This window comes from Maylandia zebra, linkage group LG13 (genome assembly GCF_041146795.1).
Source record: "Maylandia zebra isolate NMK-2024a linkage group LG13, Mzebra_GT3a, whole genome shotgun sequence".
Taxonomy (NCBI): domain Eukaryota; kingdom Metazoa; phylum Chordata; class Actinopteri; order Cichliformes; family Cichlidae; genus Maylandia; species Maylandia zebra.
This window is the reverse complement of record NC_135179.1, coordinates 27,516,346-27,534,925: the sequence shown is the minus strand read 5'-3', so window position 1 is coordinate 27,534,925 and position 18,580 is coordinate 27,516,346. Positions and strand designations below refer to the sequence as shown.

The 18,580-nt window shown below is 41.4% G+C and overlaps 1 protein-coding gene across 1 annotated transcript in view; it reads left to right on the top strand.

Moving 5' to 3' along the window:
- The window catches only part of adgra1b (adhesion G protein-coupled receptor A1b), a 185,362-nt gene extending 172,365 nt beyond the window's left edge, over nt 1–12,997 (top strand). The window contains exons 18-19 of the mRNA XM_004554556.5: nt 8,061–8,156; nt 8,484–12,997. Of these exons, the coding sequence (XP_004554613.2) occupies nt 8,061–8,156; nt 8,484–9,897 (1,510 nt within the window). The 3' untranslated portion in view covers nt 9,898–12,997. The remainder of the gene's footprint in view (nt 1–8,060; nt 8,157–8,483) is intronic.
- Nucleotides 12,998–18,580: the final 5,583 nt, after the last annotated feature.

Below are 18,580 nucleotides of genomic sequence, written 5' to 3'. Positions count from 1 at the left end.
CACAAAGAGTTTTTTTTTCCACTGGCTTTATAGGTGGAAGAAAACCTTTTGCCAGTTTCCCATTGTCAGCAGTACAGTGATTTGTAAGAAACTATGGATAAGTACCTTCATGCACCTACTAAAGCTAACAGCTAACAATATGTGGCATATTTCTGATAAGCTAACTTTGCAGAGTTAGCAACATAGCATCCTCTATACCAGCGGTCCCCAACCTCCGGGCCTGTCTGTGAATCGTTCGGTACCGGGCCGTGAGAGTTGAGGCTCAGGTGTGAAATTTATGGTTTTCAGGGTTTTTATCGTTTTTTATCATTATTGTTTTTAATCGGTTTTATCATTAACTCAGTTTCTCTGGGTCTTTCCCCGTGTGTTATGAATAAATCTTCCTTTTTTTGTTACCGGTACTGGTTTTATCCACGACACCTTAAAGGCCGGTCGGTGAAAATATTGTCGGACATAAAGTGTCAGTGGCGCAAAAATGGTTGGAGACCGCTGCTTCATACCCTTTGAGTTGGTGGGATAATGACTATTGCTAGCTTGACATGGACACAGAATAAAATTCTTAGTGGCTTTTAAATAGCTAAATATGTGTTTGTCAGATTACTCAGCCATTCCCTTGGGCACGTGTGAGCTACGTGGACTTTACTGTGGAGTAAACTTTTGCATCTTTGTGTCTCACACTAGTTTAGGCTCAGGTGTTTCAAAGGGGAGAAACTGTCATGCAAGTGTTGCATAATTTATATGAAAATAAAACCCCAGTTGGTTTGCATTATTCAACATCAACAGCGAGATGGCTATCAAGACTTTCTGTTGATACACTTTGCATCACCTTATTGATTTCTCACACATGTCTTGGGTGTTGAACTGTAAGGAGTGACTTTATGTGAAAACTGATAAACCACTGATTAGAGAACTTTAAATTCCTTGTAATCAGCCAATTTCCTGAAGAGAGACCACTTAAAATGGATAGAGGTTGTTGTTAGGGGTGACATTCAAGGTTAATATGAATATGTAGTATACCGTCAGTCATCAGCAGCTCTCAGTAGGGCATTTCCTGAATTTCCCCACTGAGCTTGTCTGGCTAATCAACTTGCCTGATATTTTCAGGACATTAAGAAACAGCCTCACTGAACTATAGCAGACTGACCAGAAAGTGTTTTGATCTGTTTGCTAGAATCATTGCAGTCACCGCCGCAGTCTTGTAATCTCTAGCCCAGAAACACTGGTGAATATCTAAGTGTATTTGTAATGTACTTTATTAATTGTAAAAACACAAAAATAAGGATTGTGACATAATTCAAATAAACATTTAAAAAAGAAATTGACCTGTAACACTGCCTGTTATACTTCTTCATAATATTTATGTATATCGGGAATCACGGACAGTATGAACAACTGTGACAAACAAAACGCAGGCAGTGTTACAGGTTAATCAATGGAGTTTCACCTAAGAGGCAAGGGTTTGGTTCCTATGTGAAGACAAGAGTCAGCATTGACTTGATTTGTTTAAAGCACCTGCAGCTCTCTTGTGTCGTCCTCGGGATTCCCATACACTTGTTTGCCACACACCTAGGGGTCATTTTTGACCCGAGGACAACACAATGGTTAAGGTGATACAGAAACAGCTGCTTTCTGTTATAAGTTATAACATTATTGGCAAGTTGTTTAAATACTTAATTTTGAAATAACCATTCATACTTAAAATACTTTGTTAAAGTAGTTTTATTGGATTAAAAACGACTATGTCAGCCGCTCCAAATGGCAGACACGAGAACGCAGCATTGACTAAACTGAGGTCTGACAACATCGACAATTTGATAGCTGCAGTTCAGAATCTATGTAAATCAACACAACACAAACCTTTGTTAGCTGTTCATTAATAGGCATTTCAAAATAACCTGAGACATCATGTTTTGCCTTTTTATAGATTTTTTTATAGATTAGTGAAAACACAGTGTACTTTCGGTTATTTTGTGTGAGCTTTCCTTCCACACTTAAAGGTTTAGTAAGTAGGAGGGAGTGCAGGTGAATGTGAGGAGGAGAAGGAAGGACGGAGAAGTAATTGACTAAAGCCCTTCACCATAGCATCACCTCCAGTGCTTTTACTAATTACCGCAGTCACCCAGGAGGCCACTGAGCCAGAAGCTTTATCAAAAACCTAAATGTATTTAGCTTTTTAACCCTTTAACTCCTCTTCACTTAGACACGCGCACATCAGATTACATTTCTCCTATTTGTGTTGTTTTTTTTCCCCCTACTTCTTCGTTTTATTACTTTACTGCTTACGCCTAACATTTGGCACATTTAAGAGGATCGTTTTTTGGACCCATGCGGCGCTCCTCCTCTGCGGTGAGAAGGTGCTGTGTGAGCTCTTCAGCACATTGCAACCGTGCTGCAGAAGCTGCTGGAGCTTCAATGAGAAATCCTGTTAGAGGAAGGTTTCAGAGCAGCAACAGAGAGGCAAACAGGGGGCAGACCGTAGCAAATGTATGTTTGTCATTTAATCTGTCATTTTCTTAAAGCCCGCTGGGAAATTTCAGTTGCATGAATTTTCTTGAACTTTTCAGAATATTTTGCAGGAGATACAGCAGACGACCCCAAACTAGAAAATGATTTGAACATGTGGAGCTGCACTGGATATGAACCCTGCTGCAACACCTTACGTGCTTTTAGAATCGCTGTCTGTGGGGTGGTTTAAAAGGATTATTATGACGAATATAGCACTCTCATGGGCATTTATTGCCCATACCACCCGAAACTAATATCTGGAAAATTTATAAAGGGGCAGATTCATATGTCTGACATTATTAAAATTCGAATCTCTCAATAACGTATTCCTGACGAGTCGCTGAAAGTCTGAGGATACGGACGCCACTAAGATAAGGATCCCCTCAACCTATAAGCAGCACTTTCCTTGCAAAGCAAATCCTCAGACACCTGCGTGATTCAGGGGTTTAATATGGAATGTTCTCGAGGCTCTCCCATCATGCACTGCTTGTGAATGAGATAATTTGTCTGGGGGCAGACGGGGGGATTGTGTGGCACAGCAGTCAAGTTGATCCACAGTGATTGACTGTAATGCTCCCCGTCAGACAGGCTCATGCAATGAGACTTAGCAGCTGGAGACAAATCAATTTCTCTCCCCTCCCAACAACCCACCTATTTCTCCTCATCTACCTCTTTTCCCGTCCTTCCACTCTTGACAGCATCTGATGGCATATCCAGCCGACCATTACACCGACCCCTGTCAAAAATCTGCCACACCATGTTGGACCGCACACCTTAAACGCTTCTGTTTTTGCTATTAACTAACACCGATCCGGAGTGATGAGTGCTGATCTTTCCTCTAAAACTTAACAGAGGATTCACTATAGAATCTCCATCAAATATCTGACAATTATTGATAAAAACTTCTTATACCAGCCGTCGGTGTCAGTGATATCGAAAAGAAAACTCACATGACAAGTGCAGTCATGTAAGTGTAAAATAACACTACATGTATAGCAGGAAACAAGGGAGAAATCTAAGGTAATGTATTATGTAATGTATTGTAATACTCATTTAAATCTTTTTACAGTAGTTAAAATTTATTCATATTAATTTAGATGGACAAACAATTAAAATATACCCAGCACATGAGATGCTGCAGTGTGTTTTAAAGGGAAAAGGTCACCCATCAAGTCCCTAAATAACCCAAATAAATAGATAAACAAAAACAACTTTAATCTACTGTCTGTGTGTCATGTATAATTATCAGTTACAGTAATTTATGGTACCAAGAAGGCGTTAGTTATATTTTAGTGGGTACTTTGCTGAGAGGTCATGTTCTACTTGGGAAGCATCCATAGACCTAAAAATATCTCTGCTGCAAATAGCCTACAGTGAAACTCTAAGACTGAAACTGTGTGAAAAACTAGACATGACAGAAAACTATTTGTGACTTTAGAAAGGAAAATGTCCCAGCAATTATGATGGTGCTCAATACTCGACCCGAGGAAAACCACCGGGTAACAAATTAAGCGACTGTAGCCTTTGGCAGCTCACCTCTCTCAAATAGAGAAAAGAATACAATGCTCTTTGCAATTATATCATCCATGTGTTTTGATTAGTGACATGAAATATAATTTACAAAATCTTACAATATTTGCAAAGTTTTGTAAAGTGTATATGTGCAAAACTGTTGTTTTGGAGACACACACATGGATCCTGCTGCTGTATGATGCTGCAGGTGATTAATGAACTGTTTAAAGAGCACTTTCACTCGCTGGGCCCACGTCCTCATTTGAGGTTTGATAGCATTTTAGTAGATAAAGGAGAAGGGCTTGGATATGAATTAAGCTGCAGTTTGGGGAAGGCCTCGAAGGGGCCTGGCGGCAGCTCCCGGGCCTGGCGGATCCCCGTGTATTAAATAGAAGTGAAGAAGTTAAAGAATTGAAAAGGGAAGGGAGGGTGGGGCAGGTAAACGAGAACTACGGCTTGTAGAACTGGGGGGACATATATAGATGAGAACCGGAAGGAGCGTGTTTGGAGGCGTGGTCCCGCTCCTGAAATTCTGATACTTTAACTCCAACAAAAAGTGATTCTTTGCCTTCATAAATATGAAGCAATAATTTTGAATAAACTGCAACTGAAATAAAATCAAATGTTTGTTTATTCAAATAATTAATCATTAAGGAAAGTATGATTGGTATAAAGTGTATACCAGTCAAGTTTATTTTTGTTTTTGACAAGATTTTGACCAGAATTTGATCAAATTCAGCATTTGGGGCATAATTATTTTGAATGAGAAGACTACCACACATTTTTAATAGATGTGAAGTTTCAGAGCAAAGTGAATCCGGCTACACTTAACCTACATAAAGTTGTGTTGTGATTTTTGGAGAAGTCTCTGCGTGTGCTTCTTTTAGGCTTTGAACAAAGTGATTTGCAGACTTTGTTCTGTCCTCTGTTAGTTTTATGATTAAGGGGGGATTTTAAGGCTTCCTCTTATTTGTGACAGTGTCTCAAAGCTGTTGTCACATGATAAAAGTAGCAAAAAATGTATCAGAAAATAAAATGGTATATGGAAGAACATCTTTCTTTGAAAAAGACTACTTGAAATTAACATAGACTGTTCAGAGTTTTTGCTTGAGTGTTATCTAAGGCGCTTGGAAATAAAAAAATTCTGGACGTGATAGGGTGGGGCTAGGTTTCACAATGAGCTCACCCGAAACCTTGGCTAATTGTGACCTACACTCGTTTTCACATCTTGGCTCATGTGATTAGGTAGAGGATCATTAGGGGTCCTTTTGTCCCTCTTGGGGGGTTACTCCCACTGGGTTTAAATCTGGGGCTCTCCACCATTTGACCCTAGAACTGAAGAAGCTTCTCGGATGAGAGGTGAAATGTGTTCAAGCAACTTAAAGAAGTCCAGACGCTTTTCTTTCCAAGCTCTTTAGACTACAATGGCCTGGATGACTGAGAACCTTCACAGACATATTGCTTGAGTGTTATTTTGTGAGTTGTTTTTATTCTGTTTGCGATCCTTATGCTAAGCTGTGGTAGCTGGCACAGCTTTCTTTTGGCTGTGGCATCAATCTTTGCATAAATCTGTGCATTTAACTCTTGGCAAGTAAGCTAATGAGTATATTTCCCAAAGTGTTGAACTGTCACTTCATTCAGCTTACTTTGCCCATTAAAGAGAATTCAGACCTGCAGGACTGTGGTTAATGCCAAATTTATGCCTTAATGTTCCATCCTCCAGCTTTACTCCAAAGCCCTTGCCCTCTGCTGGAGCTGAATATGACCATCAGTTGTCCCCAGCTGTGCTATGTATATCCTGGACAGGGTCCAGAGAAAGGACAGTGCACAGTCATAAAAACAGAAGATAAGCATAAGCATAGGAACAAAAAGAGGAGTTGCTGTAGCTACTGACTAAAAGGCACTTTAGGGTCTATTTATATCAGATGATTGCTGTTCCTAAACTCACTCAAAAGCACAAGACTGCATACACAGCCATTTTGTTTGAGTTTGAAGGTTTTTTTAAAAAAGTAGATTGGCCAACAAAGAGGATGAGTGCATTCAAGGGGGGCAGGATTTTGTGTGCATATTCATATTAGAATGGGTGCATTAGCAAGAATTTTAATGCGGTAGACCTTTTCGAATAAAAACGAGGCAGCAAGTAGAATGAAATATATCACACGCTCTCGATACAGTTTCTGCATGTACTGTACATGTGCTTCACTTGGGACCACGTCTTAAGGAAACACATGCTGGCTTTCCTAGAAGGGATAAAAGGGGAATGAGGGTTATAAAGTGCTGGGTGCTTTAACATCTACTAGCTCTTCTCATTTATGCTTATCTAGCTGACGGGTGTGTAAATGGCTTTCTGCTGGAGCAGGGTCCCCCGGGAGAACCGTTCCACTCACACAGACAGTGACAGGCCAGTAATGCTCCCCCCGAAAACCCCCTGTCTTTGCCTCACCTCCAGCCACCCCTCACCGACCAGCCCAGACAAACATCTTGATTGTAATTGAATTTTCAGAACGGCTGCTGTGTGACGGAGTAACGATTGGAAGGGAGAGCGACAGAGAGAGAGAGAGAGCCACAGTAAGAAGGGGTGGAAGGGAGGAAACTGAGGATGAAGACGGAGGAAGATGGAGTGGTGGAAAGGTTAGAGTAATGACAGAGGCTAAGATTGAACAGGAAGGAAGAGGAAATAGCATACTGTTGTATAGCATGACAGTGGAGGGAAAGCCAAGGACAGGAAGCTGCTGGGGGATTAGCTTTGTTTCTGCGCCGAAGTCTTGACGGATCGTAATATACTGTTGCAATGCAAGTTTCATGGTTCACATACCTGCCGTGCGCATGCATAAGTGTAGCTGACATGTGAAAGATCAAGGAGAGGGGGAAAAAAGCACCGAATAATCTGCGGTTAACATTAGAATATCATCCTTGAGAACATTTAATCCGACACAAAGTAAACAGAACTAAACATGGTAATATCTAGGGGCATAATGCACTGTTGTTAAGATCATACTTTATTAGTTCCGCTTCACATCTTTCTCCCATTGATATTATTGTTTGTTTGGGTTTTTTTTTCTCCAGCTAGCCTTATATAGTCTTGATTTAATTGGATAAACCGCCATTACATCAGCTATGTTGGCAAGTGAGGTCAGAGCTAATTCACTTAAAACACGTGTTAAAATTAAAGGTAGTTCTGCTAAATTTCTTGGTGGCTTACAACATAACACGAATGCTGTATTTCTGGGGTTGTTGCTATGAAAGCTAAAATAACTGCCACTTAGCTGTATAACTCTGTGCTTCATTGTTGTGTAGTGTTTTTTTTTCATTTTGTCTATTAAGTGACCTGCCCTCTTTATGATAATGAAAGCTGAAGTCGAGGATACAATCCGTTTTCTGTATGTCTGATAAGCCAGTTTTGATAAGTTCGCCATCCCTTTCCTATTAAATCCGCACTCTCTTTCCATATTCGGTGCTCTGATGAATAGCAGATGCCCTAAATGAGCACTGACAAGTTTATTGCCGGGAAAACAGATTTGTTTATATAGGAAAATTTACACTTTGATTTGTGGCAAAGAAAACAAATTGTAGGTGGCGATTCCTCCCATGGAGTGTGGTCACAGGCACACCGACAAGTTCCAATCACACATCATTGATCTTTGTTCATTCATTTATTTTAAAACACTCATAAAGCTGCATTCACCAGTGGCTCCATACTGTAGTGGTTAACACATTTGTCCCAAAACAGAAAAGCTTTCCCAAGAGGAGAGACAAATTCTCACGTGGTGTTTAAAAGAAAAAAAAAAGCTGCCAAATCAAATGTGTGTGTCCATCTGCTGTGGTAACCAGTCCATTCACAGCACAAGTCAGCATCTTTCATCTGTCACCTTCTTTGACAGCTTTTTTAATCTTCCTGAAGTCTTATTTTGACAGTGTATTTTTATAATCCACATGTGTGACACAGGATTTGTAAATGTCTTTTCACTTCCAACTTTGATATTCTTGCCCTACTGACCCTGTCTCACTCTCTCTTTTTACCCCTCCCCCCATTACCCTCAAAGATTTTATCTAGTCAGCGGTGGAGTGCCCCTCATCATCTGCGGGGTCACGGCAGCTGTCAATATAGACAACTATGGCAGCAGGGAGCAAGCGCTGTAGTAAGTCCTAGATTTGCTTCTTCCTGAGTCAGTCTGAGATGATGTTTCACATTGTTATGCAAATAGAGTTTTTTTATGTTTTACTCCCAAAAATTAAATTTGATTTAATCTTCTTTAAACGCTGTTAGACGGGTGTATACATAGACACAAGCGTATGCTCCCTTTGGTGGATGTGTATTTCATTTAGTTACTCTCTTCTCAGTAAACACATAAAGATGATGTGACTTTATGAAGGTAACCATTTAATTACAAACAGAAAGTAAACTTTGAATTGTTCCATATTTCTTATGGTATTAAAGTGCAGTGGTGTGTTTGTGTGTGTTGCAGCTGCTGGATGGCGTGGGAGCCCAGTCTGGGAGCATTCTTTGGCCCCGTAGCTTTCATCGTCCTGGTCACGTGCATCTATTTCCTCTGCACATTCATCCAGCTACGGCGACACCCTGAAAAGAAGTACGAGCTCAAGCAACTGACGGAGGAGCAGCAGAGGCTGGCTGCTGTCGATGTGCCGACACACTGCCACCAGGGAGCCGAGCCCGGAGCCCTGGCTCCACCGCCCAGCGGGAGCCACTGCCCCGCCGGCTGCCCTGGCATTCCCATCAACCCCGCGCTGCTGGCCAACGAGCACTCCTTCAAGGCTCAGTTAAGAACAGCGGCCTTCACCCTATTCCTCTTCCTGGCAACCTGGACTTTTGGGGCACTAGCTGTGTCACAGGGCCACTTCCTGGACATGATCTTCAGCTGCCTTTATGGTGCCTTCTCCGTCACCCTCGGCCTCTTCGTCCTCATCCATCACTGTGCCAAGCGGGACGATGTTTGGCATTGCTGGTGTTCCTGCTGTCCTGGACGAAGCGCCGACGCCTCCTCTGGTGCCCCCGCGCCCGCTCAAACGCGGCCCAAAGTCAACGTGAACGGAGATACCCCCGGGCACGGCCACGGCCACAGCCACTGCCACCATGACTCACCTTGTCAGGCTAAAGCTCTAAGCTGTGGCCATGGCAGCTTAGCTCACTGTAAACACGCTGCCCTTCCTTCCTCACAAAATCACATGACGTGTCTAGTGCCAGTGACGCCGTGCTGTGCCGCACTGCACAGCCAGCAGCTTATGGAAGAAGAGCCCGCGGCCACGCATGTGCTGCTGCACGCTGACCCGGAGGGTTACCGGCCGGGGATCCAGTTGCACCCCTGCCTAAAGAGCAGTGCCAGGACTAAAGGCCGACATCTCAGCCGCAGGGATGGGGCCGGTGCTTGTGGAGCGGGGAGTGAGAGGGAGTACGCCTATCACATCCCCTCTAGTGTGGATGGAGGCAGCGTGCACAGCTTACACACTGACAGCCCCCACAGCACACACGAGCGCCACGCCCACATCTGTCCACACCTGGCCCACGAAGGCCACCATGACGTGCATCACACATGCCACGCTGCTGCAGAGTCCCTGGCATGCCATAATCCCTGCCACAGGCACATCTGCTGTGCCAAGGCAGACCTTTTCCCTTCTCTGTGCCCGGCAGAAGCAGGAGACACGGGCGTCTTCCTGTGCGGCTGCGGCAAAGTGGCTGAGGAGGACCCCGTGGCAACACATCACCATTTGGAAATGCACGCCCCGCGCAGACAATCTTACCCTCAGAACCCGCCCAATCAGAACGGGATTCTAAAGGGGAGCCTGCATGAGGGTCTCCTCTACACGTCAGACAGCACAGGAAATATACGCACTGGACCCTGGAAGAATGAAACTACTGTGTAGTGTGGGAAGACTGAGAAGAGGGGATGCAGGCAGCATTCCTGCTTCCCCTTCTAGGATAATAAAAAAACAAAGAATTGTATAACATTTTAAAACATCACAATCAGCGTGGGATATTTTTTTATTTTAATGTCCTCTTGATTTTATGTGTGCTGTTTTACTGTACAGAATTCCATTTGAACGCTCTCCTTCAGGGGGCATCCACTGACAGAAACCGAATTTCTTCCATCACAATGAATTTGTGAAAACGTGTGTCGCATGGCGCCTTCAGATGTAATCGAAGGTGTCGCCACTGTTCCATATTACTACAGATCTATCTCTCTCTATATATACAAGAAAATGAATGGTTGTATGTATGAATTTGTGTGTGTTAACGCTCAAAGGCAACACGCTGCAAGATATTTTTTACACTTTGAAACACGTCAAATAGTCTCTGATGACAGTGAACCTCCAATACTTAAAAGAACTTATTGGCATCCATGTTTTAGACAACTAAACCAGCAGTTTTAGACTTCATGGGTATTTTTGCCATTCGGTCAAGCAACTGTGAATATCTACTAGAGTTTTCTAAAAAAAAGAAATATATATAAATATATATAAAGATACTGTTGCTTACAAGAGATGTGTGGATGCCAGTTAAGTTGTGAAAATTCAAAGCAACAGAAAAAGAGAAGTGAAATTAAGCATCCTCTTATCCAGGTCAGTATTGATCGTGCTGTCTATATGATGTCTTCACTGTTGTGTTTCTTTTTCTTTTCTGTTCTGGAGAGAATAATGGCACATCAGCAGCAACAGCATTGTGTGTAGAAAGTTACTGTCAGTGAGTCATTGGATCCATTGTGCCATAAAGAGCCAGGTCCTCACAGCAAAGTTCATTGCCAAACCGGTGTGCTGGTTTTTATTCCATTCAGCTCAGTTTGCACACGCTTCATGTGACGGTATCACATCAGCTTATGTTTCTCTGTACAATCAATCTAGAAAAAAAAAACAGCAACAACAATAACAGCAAGCTGCATCAACATAACTTTGGGAAACCAGCCCAGCGTCCTGCAATTTTCCCTCCTATTAAAATGCTAATAAAATATTTCAGACTCACCCGACATTGGCCGAAGCCAAAAAAATGATACATGGCAGACACCAGAGCAAATTCGGCCCTGTTGTGTTTTATAAATTTATAATTTGCCTTATAAAAGCTCCAACGCATGCATGCTTATATGTAGCTGTGTTTTAATGGTGTAAATGAATGCCTTTCCACAGACATATCATTTGACTCGACCCAATGCAGCTTGCCATGTGTCCTTTTTTGAAGCACTTGTGGATTATTTCACTTCTCAACAGTACTATTTGGCTCTTGTGACCTTCATGTTGCATCACTTTAAAAAGGACCCATTATGCTCATTTACAGCTTCATAGTTTTTTTTTAATCTTCAATCTTAGAGTCATCTTTGCAAGATTCATAGTTTAAATGAATCCTTCTTTATCTTATACCAGGCTTTAGTGCAGTTATTTCTGGGCAACTGCTTTAGCCCAGAACACCCAGTTTTCTCCTGATTGGTTGCCCTTCAGAAACAGCACATGTGTGGCCAAAAGTAATAGCCAAAGCTGATACCCCCCTCACTGAATCAAACAGAGTCGACACTAGAAAAAAAACATTTAGAGAGGTTTCAAGATTGCTTTTGACATTGTAACAATATATGTATTACAGAAAATAAGATAAACCATAAGCTATCCCTTTATTCTTACATTTATTCAGGAGTCCAGTCAGTAAAATCATATGTCCTGCTTTGGTGACAGCTTTTGTCAGGACTGCTAACAGATGAAATGTGGATCATTTCTTTTTTTGTTTTTTTAAACCGTGAAGGTCACACTCTCTTTGAAGAATTGCCTCTCGAAAGAGAAGCCAAAAGAGTCTCCGTGTTGATTTAGAAGCGCTTGTTTGTTTTATGAATGATAATATTTAATACAATGCTCCAGACAAAACAAATCATACATTTCATCAGACCAGCCAACACTTCATAAAAAAAACAACATCCAAAGCATAATCTCACAGCAAAGCCCACTCTCGCGAAACCACCTCAGCATGCGCACCACCTCTCTATCCATCTCGTGCACTTTTTGTCCGTGTATATAGAATTGGTTTCTGATGAATTATTTTTTATGAGATTTAAGATATTTAAGAATAAAATAAGTCTATGTAAAAGAAAGTTGTATGGGAAAAAACTGACCTCTCAGTGTTATAATGCTCAGTATCTGAGTTTAGAAATGTCCTTTTTGTTTTCAAATGCCTTTTTTTTCTGTCGACTTCATAAAGTATGCAGACTCGCCGTGTGTTGTGAGACTTATCCTGTCATATCAGAAATAGAAATGCACTACCCATTATAACGTTTGGCCTGCCAGAATAGTATTTGTCACTTACGGTGTCGTTATAATAGAAGTGCTTGTTCAGACAGACCTGAATTAAGGAAAGAAATTCAGAGAAAGAAAGCAAAATATTAATGTGACAGTCCTTCTGGTTGAATGGCAAGGCTTTGAACAGTAAAGGAAGGCAATGGTAGACATCAAAGATGATGCATGAACCTCATAGCTTTGCACAGGGCCATTGGAGTTATTGCCAGGGACTGGGACAAAATGGGATGTTATGGGTTCAGCTTATGGGTTATAAAACATTGGCCCACAATTGATCATACAATACAAGCTCCTTTGAGCCACCTTGGATGCTAGCAGCCAGCGGCCCTGGCTTTATAGTTATTGGAAAGGGATTTGTAACAGTATCACAACGAAATCATCCCACATTAAACCGAGAGAACATCGGTCTAGGTTAATTGCTGTACAACATGTGCATTTGCTGGTGGTGTGTCTTAGGAGCAGCCCAAGCTTTTCAGTGTCTGTGAGACGGTGTGTTTGGTATCACAGGCCGCCATAGGCCACCTTCTCTGTCGCCATCAGTAACAGATGTACTGCCCCAAACAAGCTAGCTGGCTTCGTTTCGGCTCACCAGGCGCCTGCTGGAATATTCACCTGTGGTACTGTGACAAAACCTAAAGCCAGTTTTCAATTTTTTCTACATTGACACAGATTCCAATAAATGTATTTTTTCACCATGCAACGGACGAGCGCGTCTTTGGCTTTGTGTTTGTGTGCCTGCCACCTGTGTGTATGTGTGTGAAAGTGCATTTAACATATGTGAATATGAATCCAAGTGATCGCAAAAGCCTGTTTTTTCCCTCTTCTTCTTCTTCTTCTTCTTCATAATTCTCTTTTATAACTTCTGCCAGCGTGATGAAAATTGAGATGTCTTTTGGACTCACCATGGGGGAGGAATCAAGTGATAACAGGCTTGACTGCTGTTCCTGCTGCTGCTGCTGTGCGAGTGTGTGTGGTGCATGCCCAGACTTTTGTCCACATACATGCACAGGCATCTGCACGTGCACATATCTTGCAGGAAATGAGACACTGTGTCTTCTGCGCATCACAAACGGCACCCTGATTTGACAGGCCGTGAAACGCCTGAGCACATTTAATATGCAGCTGGATTTTTTTTTCTTTCCCAAGGCCACACAGCTCTCTCTTCAGCCTCACAACCATCAGATTATTCGTGTGACTGAAAGCCATGTGAAATATCAAACCCCCGATCTCCTTCTCTGTTGGCTGTGAGGACCCAGGCTTAACATGAGTACTGCAGGGTGTTATGAAAGGTGAGTAGGGCTGAACGATTATGGAAAATAATCTAATTGCGATTTTTTGCCCCAATATTGCGATTGCGATGCGATATGCGATTATTTTTTAAGGTCTTTGTCTTCTGTATTATTAAACAAAGACAAGCAATACATCATATAGTATGGCCAATACTATATTACATTAATTTTAAACTGTTCTTTCCTGGAAGACAGACCTCTGTTATGATGACATGAGGTGATGCATGAATTGATGACTGACATTTTTATTTAACTTCTTCAATCACAACAGTATATTTGAACATACACAATAGTTTATTTTTAGCTTACAAACATCTGAGCATAAAGTGCTGACAAGGAACCCTGGTGTAAACATTAAAATGAAAGTCAGTACAATGTGCAGATTGCAGAAATATACATAAAAAAAATCAGTGGCTTTACCACACTCAGTTTTTCGACATCTGTGAACTACTAGACAGTCATTCAATTAAAAAATAATATTAAATAAATAAAACTAATAAATAAAAAATACACACATCTTACTGATCTCTGCAGTCAGTAACATTACACATAAAGTGAAACCTAATAGCAATTGTATAAACACACACACAAACACGCCTTTAAAGTTTAAAGGCGTGAAATTGGACGGTCGTTCTGATTAGCGTCACCGCTGTCTCGGTGGAGTTTAATAAACTCGGCCGTCTGCTTCTTGCTATCTAAAATATAACCAGACACTGGCGTAAATTCTCGACTGTCTCATACTTCTGTTTAATAAGTTTTCTGTTTGACGTTTAGTCAGCTGTGTGAAAACCAAGGAGGAACCCACCCGGGGGATTAATAAAGTTTTATTTTATCTAATCTAATAACTTTAATCTCAGCCAAACCGATTTACTCACGAACAAACAAAACACTGAAAAAAGCCCAACAATAACATTTTTAGGTTGTCTAAGTGACTTATATATTACGTTTAACCCGAGCAGCGAAACTCCGCGGTGATCTGAAAATGATGTGCCGGGAGTTGTGCCGTTCTCGGCCGCATCAGTAACCCTCGAGCTCCCGGCTAGCTGTCGAGCTGGTGGGTAGCAGACGCCTCTGAAAACGTCAAAGCACTTTTGCAAATATGGGATATCTTGATAAACCGAGCAGATATTTGATGTTTACACAACTACTTTCTCGCCTGAAAATATGTTAAAAGTTTATTTTGTGACCCAGAAAGATTAGTATGAGTAATTTTAAAACTTAGTAGCGGCCGCCATTGATGGAAACTGGAGTTTGGCTGGGCCGCGCTATGAATTCTGGGATATGGTAGTAATTTGGACAGCCTTCGGCGCGTCGCTGTGACGTAATCGGTCTACAAATGCGGCCTCAGGAGGATGCAGCCCATGAATTTGGACATGTCCAGAGTATAATCGCAGCCTTTGCGGTTAGAAAATTGCACTTGATCATGTCGCGATATTATCGCAAATGCGATATATCGTTCAGCCCTAAAGGTGAGTAATGGATGTCTCGAGCCTCTATCTTTTAAAGAAACCAAATTATTTTGTGTGCTGCAGTGCCAAATGAGTAGCTGCCATCCTTGTATATGACGCTTGCCCGTGTCTTTGAATAAATAAGTGTGTGTGTGTTTTTTTAAGTGCTCAACAAAGAGTCAATAAAGCACATGGATGATTCACCGTGAGGCTTGAAGACTGAAGGCCGTGGTAGGTGAGGCCATGGTGGTTTGGCAAAGGGAGAAATTGGCCCAGGGAGGCAGCTGTTTCATTAAAAATTAATCTGATTTTAGCAACACAGATGTGTGTTTATGATACAATTAACAGTGTTTTAATTTCCTGTTGTAATAGATAGGCCTATAAGTAGGAGTATTAGCCAAAGAAGAAGAGCAGGAGATGTGAAGAGAAATGCTTATGTGCCCCTGCAAAGAAATACGCTTCATGTATGGTACAGAAACCATACATGCAGTACAATTAGATTTTACTGAGGGGCTTCTATCATGATGCAAGAACTGTACATATGAACAGGGGCATGATTTGTGAGTCTCTTTGTAAGCCTGTCTCTTAACACGTGTCAAAATTGCTGTTATCTTTCGCTATCTCTCATGTAGATCTAACAACATATGCCACGTAAACAATGTTCCTCTGGTGTATAGAGACTTGTATTACTTTGTCTTACTTAATCAAGAATGTCTTTGATTTCTCTCAGACCATGTTATACCGTTTATATGCCTTTGGCTTCCTCCCTTACTCCCCACACGTTTAGTAGCTCTACCCCCCCTCCTCCTCCTCCTCTTGTCTTGTCGGACAAGACTTGTGATAGAAGGCTGTGATCGTCATGCTAATGTTGTCCTTGGCTTAAATAACATGCTAGAGATTCGCGGGGTGGGGAGAGCGAGAGGGAGCAGCAGAGTGAAGGCGGGGTGGTGAGGAGGGGGCGGTGGATGGAGGGGAAAGCAGGACGGATAGTTTGAGGCTTATGAGAAGAAAGACACGGCGAGGGAGGTGGAGAGATCAAAGGGGAAGAAAAGACAGAAAGAGGTGGGCAAAACTTCTTATTAGATATCATCACTTGGTTTCTTGGAAGCTACATTTCTAATGGGTGTCCGTGAAATTTGTGTGTGTGTATGTGAGAGTGCATCTCAGGCTTGCTGCAGTGGAAGGTAATTTACTCCAGTGCCAACGTCACGCCCACTGGTTTTACACATGCAAATCCGTTCATCTATCTGAACGAATATCTATAAACATCTATAAACACTGTAATGTAGCCTATAAAGGTGGAGCTCCTCAGAATACAGCGAGTCCTGATGATATCACACTGATGTCACTATTTAAAATATGCACTTTTTATGAAAAGTCTGAACTATTACTGATGAAATCAATGTTTATAGTGAACCTCACCTATTCCAGAGAGTAATTTATGCAAAGCCTCCAGGTTGCATTAGTGGTAAATACATCATATGGCAAGAAGATGCTGAATCTGCTCCTGATGTTTCTGGGAATGTTGTAAGATCTGAGGGTGACGTTTCAGATAATGACAGAAAAGAATGTTGTTCCAATAATTTAATAATTTACTAAATACACTCATTGCCCACTTTGTTTGGTAAACGAGTTTGGTAAACCTTGCTAGTAAACCTTGTTTTGCCTTCAGAACTGTCCTAATCAGTTCTGAGGCATCACACAGTTTCAGTAACAATACTCAGGTGTGGTGTTAAAACAATGCTCGGTTGGTACTAGGGGCCCAAAGTATGCCAGGAAAATATCCCCATACACCAATAAAACACCAACAACAGTTTTAACTGCTGAAACAAGGCAGGATGGATCCGAGTTGTTATGCCAAGTTTTGACATAGCCATCCAAATGTCACAGCAGAAATTAAGGCTCAGGCAACATTTTTCCTGTCTTCTGTTGTAGACTTTCCCGTTCTTAGTTGACAGGAGTGGCACATGTGGTCTTCTGCCCAACTGCTTGAAGGTTTGGGTTTGGTGTCTTCAGAGATGCTCTTCTGCATACTTTGGTTGTGATGAGTCTTTATTTGAGTTACTGTTTCCTTTAGCTAATCTACTCTGACTTCTAGCATCAACGTGGTCCAAAGAACTGCTGCTCACACGATATTTTTTCTCATTTCAGACATTCTGTAAAAAAAAAGACAAGGCTGTGTTAAAATCCCTGTAGATTACAATTTGTGAAATACAAACACGCCACATTCGAACTCTCTTAAGTCACCTCGCTTCTCCATTCTGATGCTCAGTTTGAACTTTGGTAGCTTGTCTTGAACATGTCTACATGCTTAAACAATCCTGTTTTCCTGCTATGTGAGCTATGTATTAGCTCTTTGCCTTAACAAGCAGTTGAACAGGTACACCTAACAAGGTGGCCAGTGACTGTGTGAATCATTTTGTTAACGTTTACCTCCATTAAATTGCTGCTTATTCTATGCCTATGTATTTTTACTCTTTACTGTTTTCTTACTGTAGACGGTCTGTTTTACAATATTTTTTATGCATTCTGTAGAGAATCTTTATACTGGGCTTTTTCATATTGGAGAAAGAGAGGACAGAAATCACAGGTCTATATAAGAAATGAATGATCAACCAATCACATTTAACCCTTTATTGTGCTGTTAATGTCATACTGTCTTACTGGGACACCTAAAGAAATGTACCATCACTAATGTGTGTTTTCGCTACTTCTAGGAATTACTAGTTCTTATCATGCTATCACCAACACTTGCTATGAGTCACCTATGACTTGCTCATATCAGCAAAAATGAAAAACAAAAAAAACATAGAAGCTTAACACAGACTGTCTGATTATCACTTTGTATGTGTTTAAGGATTCATCATGGTCCTGATGGATCCTATCTGTCTCATTTGTTTGTCCTCAATAACAGCAGCTGTGCTCTTTGCAAGCACAGATTGTTTGATTTCATCTCTTTACGTCTCTCTGGGTTGATGATTGCTTAATTTTTACTCTGTGCATACAAGAGCACAGTTTCAATGTGATAAGAATACTCTGGACTTACAGGAGAAAGGCTAGCAGATATCTTAAGAACAAGCCGAAGCTCTGCATGAATGCAGCCACTTGGACATAAAGACAACTTTAGAACTAAAGGAGCACTGAGGCCTTTACAAAGTGCAATATTACATTTCTTTCATTGTTACTTGAGAAAACTGGTAAAGTTAGCCTCAGTCTCGCTATCGTGTAACTTTCTTTTCCATACGTGTTTTTTTTCTATTCTTTTTGAGACAGAAATTTCAATTACTTTGTTTCTGTTCATGAAAGCAGGCCAGACTCACATTCACTGTTTATGTAGCTTTATTTCTGTCTCCACCATTCCTCTTTAACAAAAACCCAAAACAATACAAAACAGGCTAAAAAGCAACACTGTTGAACTGAGCAATTACTACACTACACCGGTTAGGCACAACAAATGACCACCTGCCTAATATTATGTTGGTCTCCTTTTACTGTAGGTAAAAGGTAGGAGGTACGTGTCAAAGTAACATTCAATTCCATTTT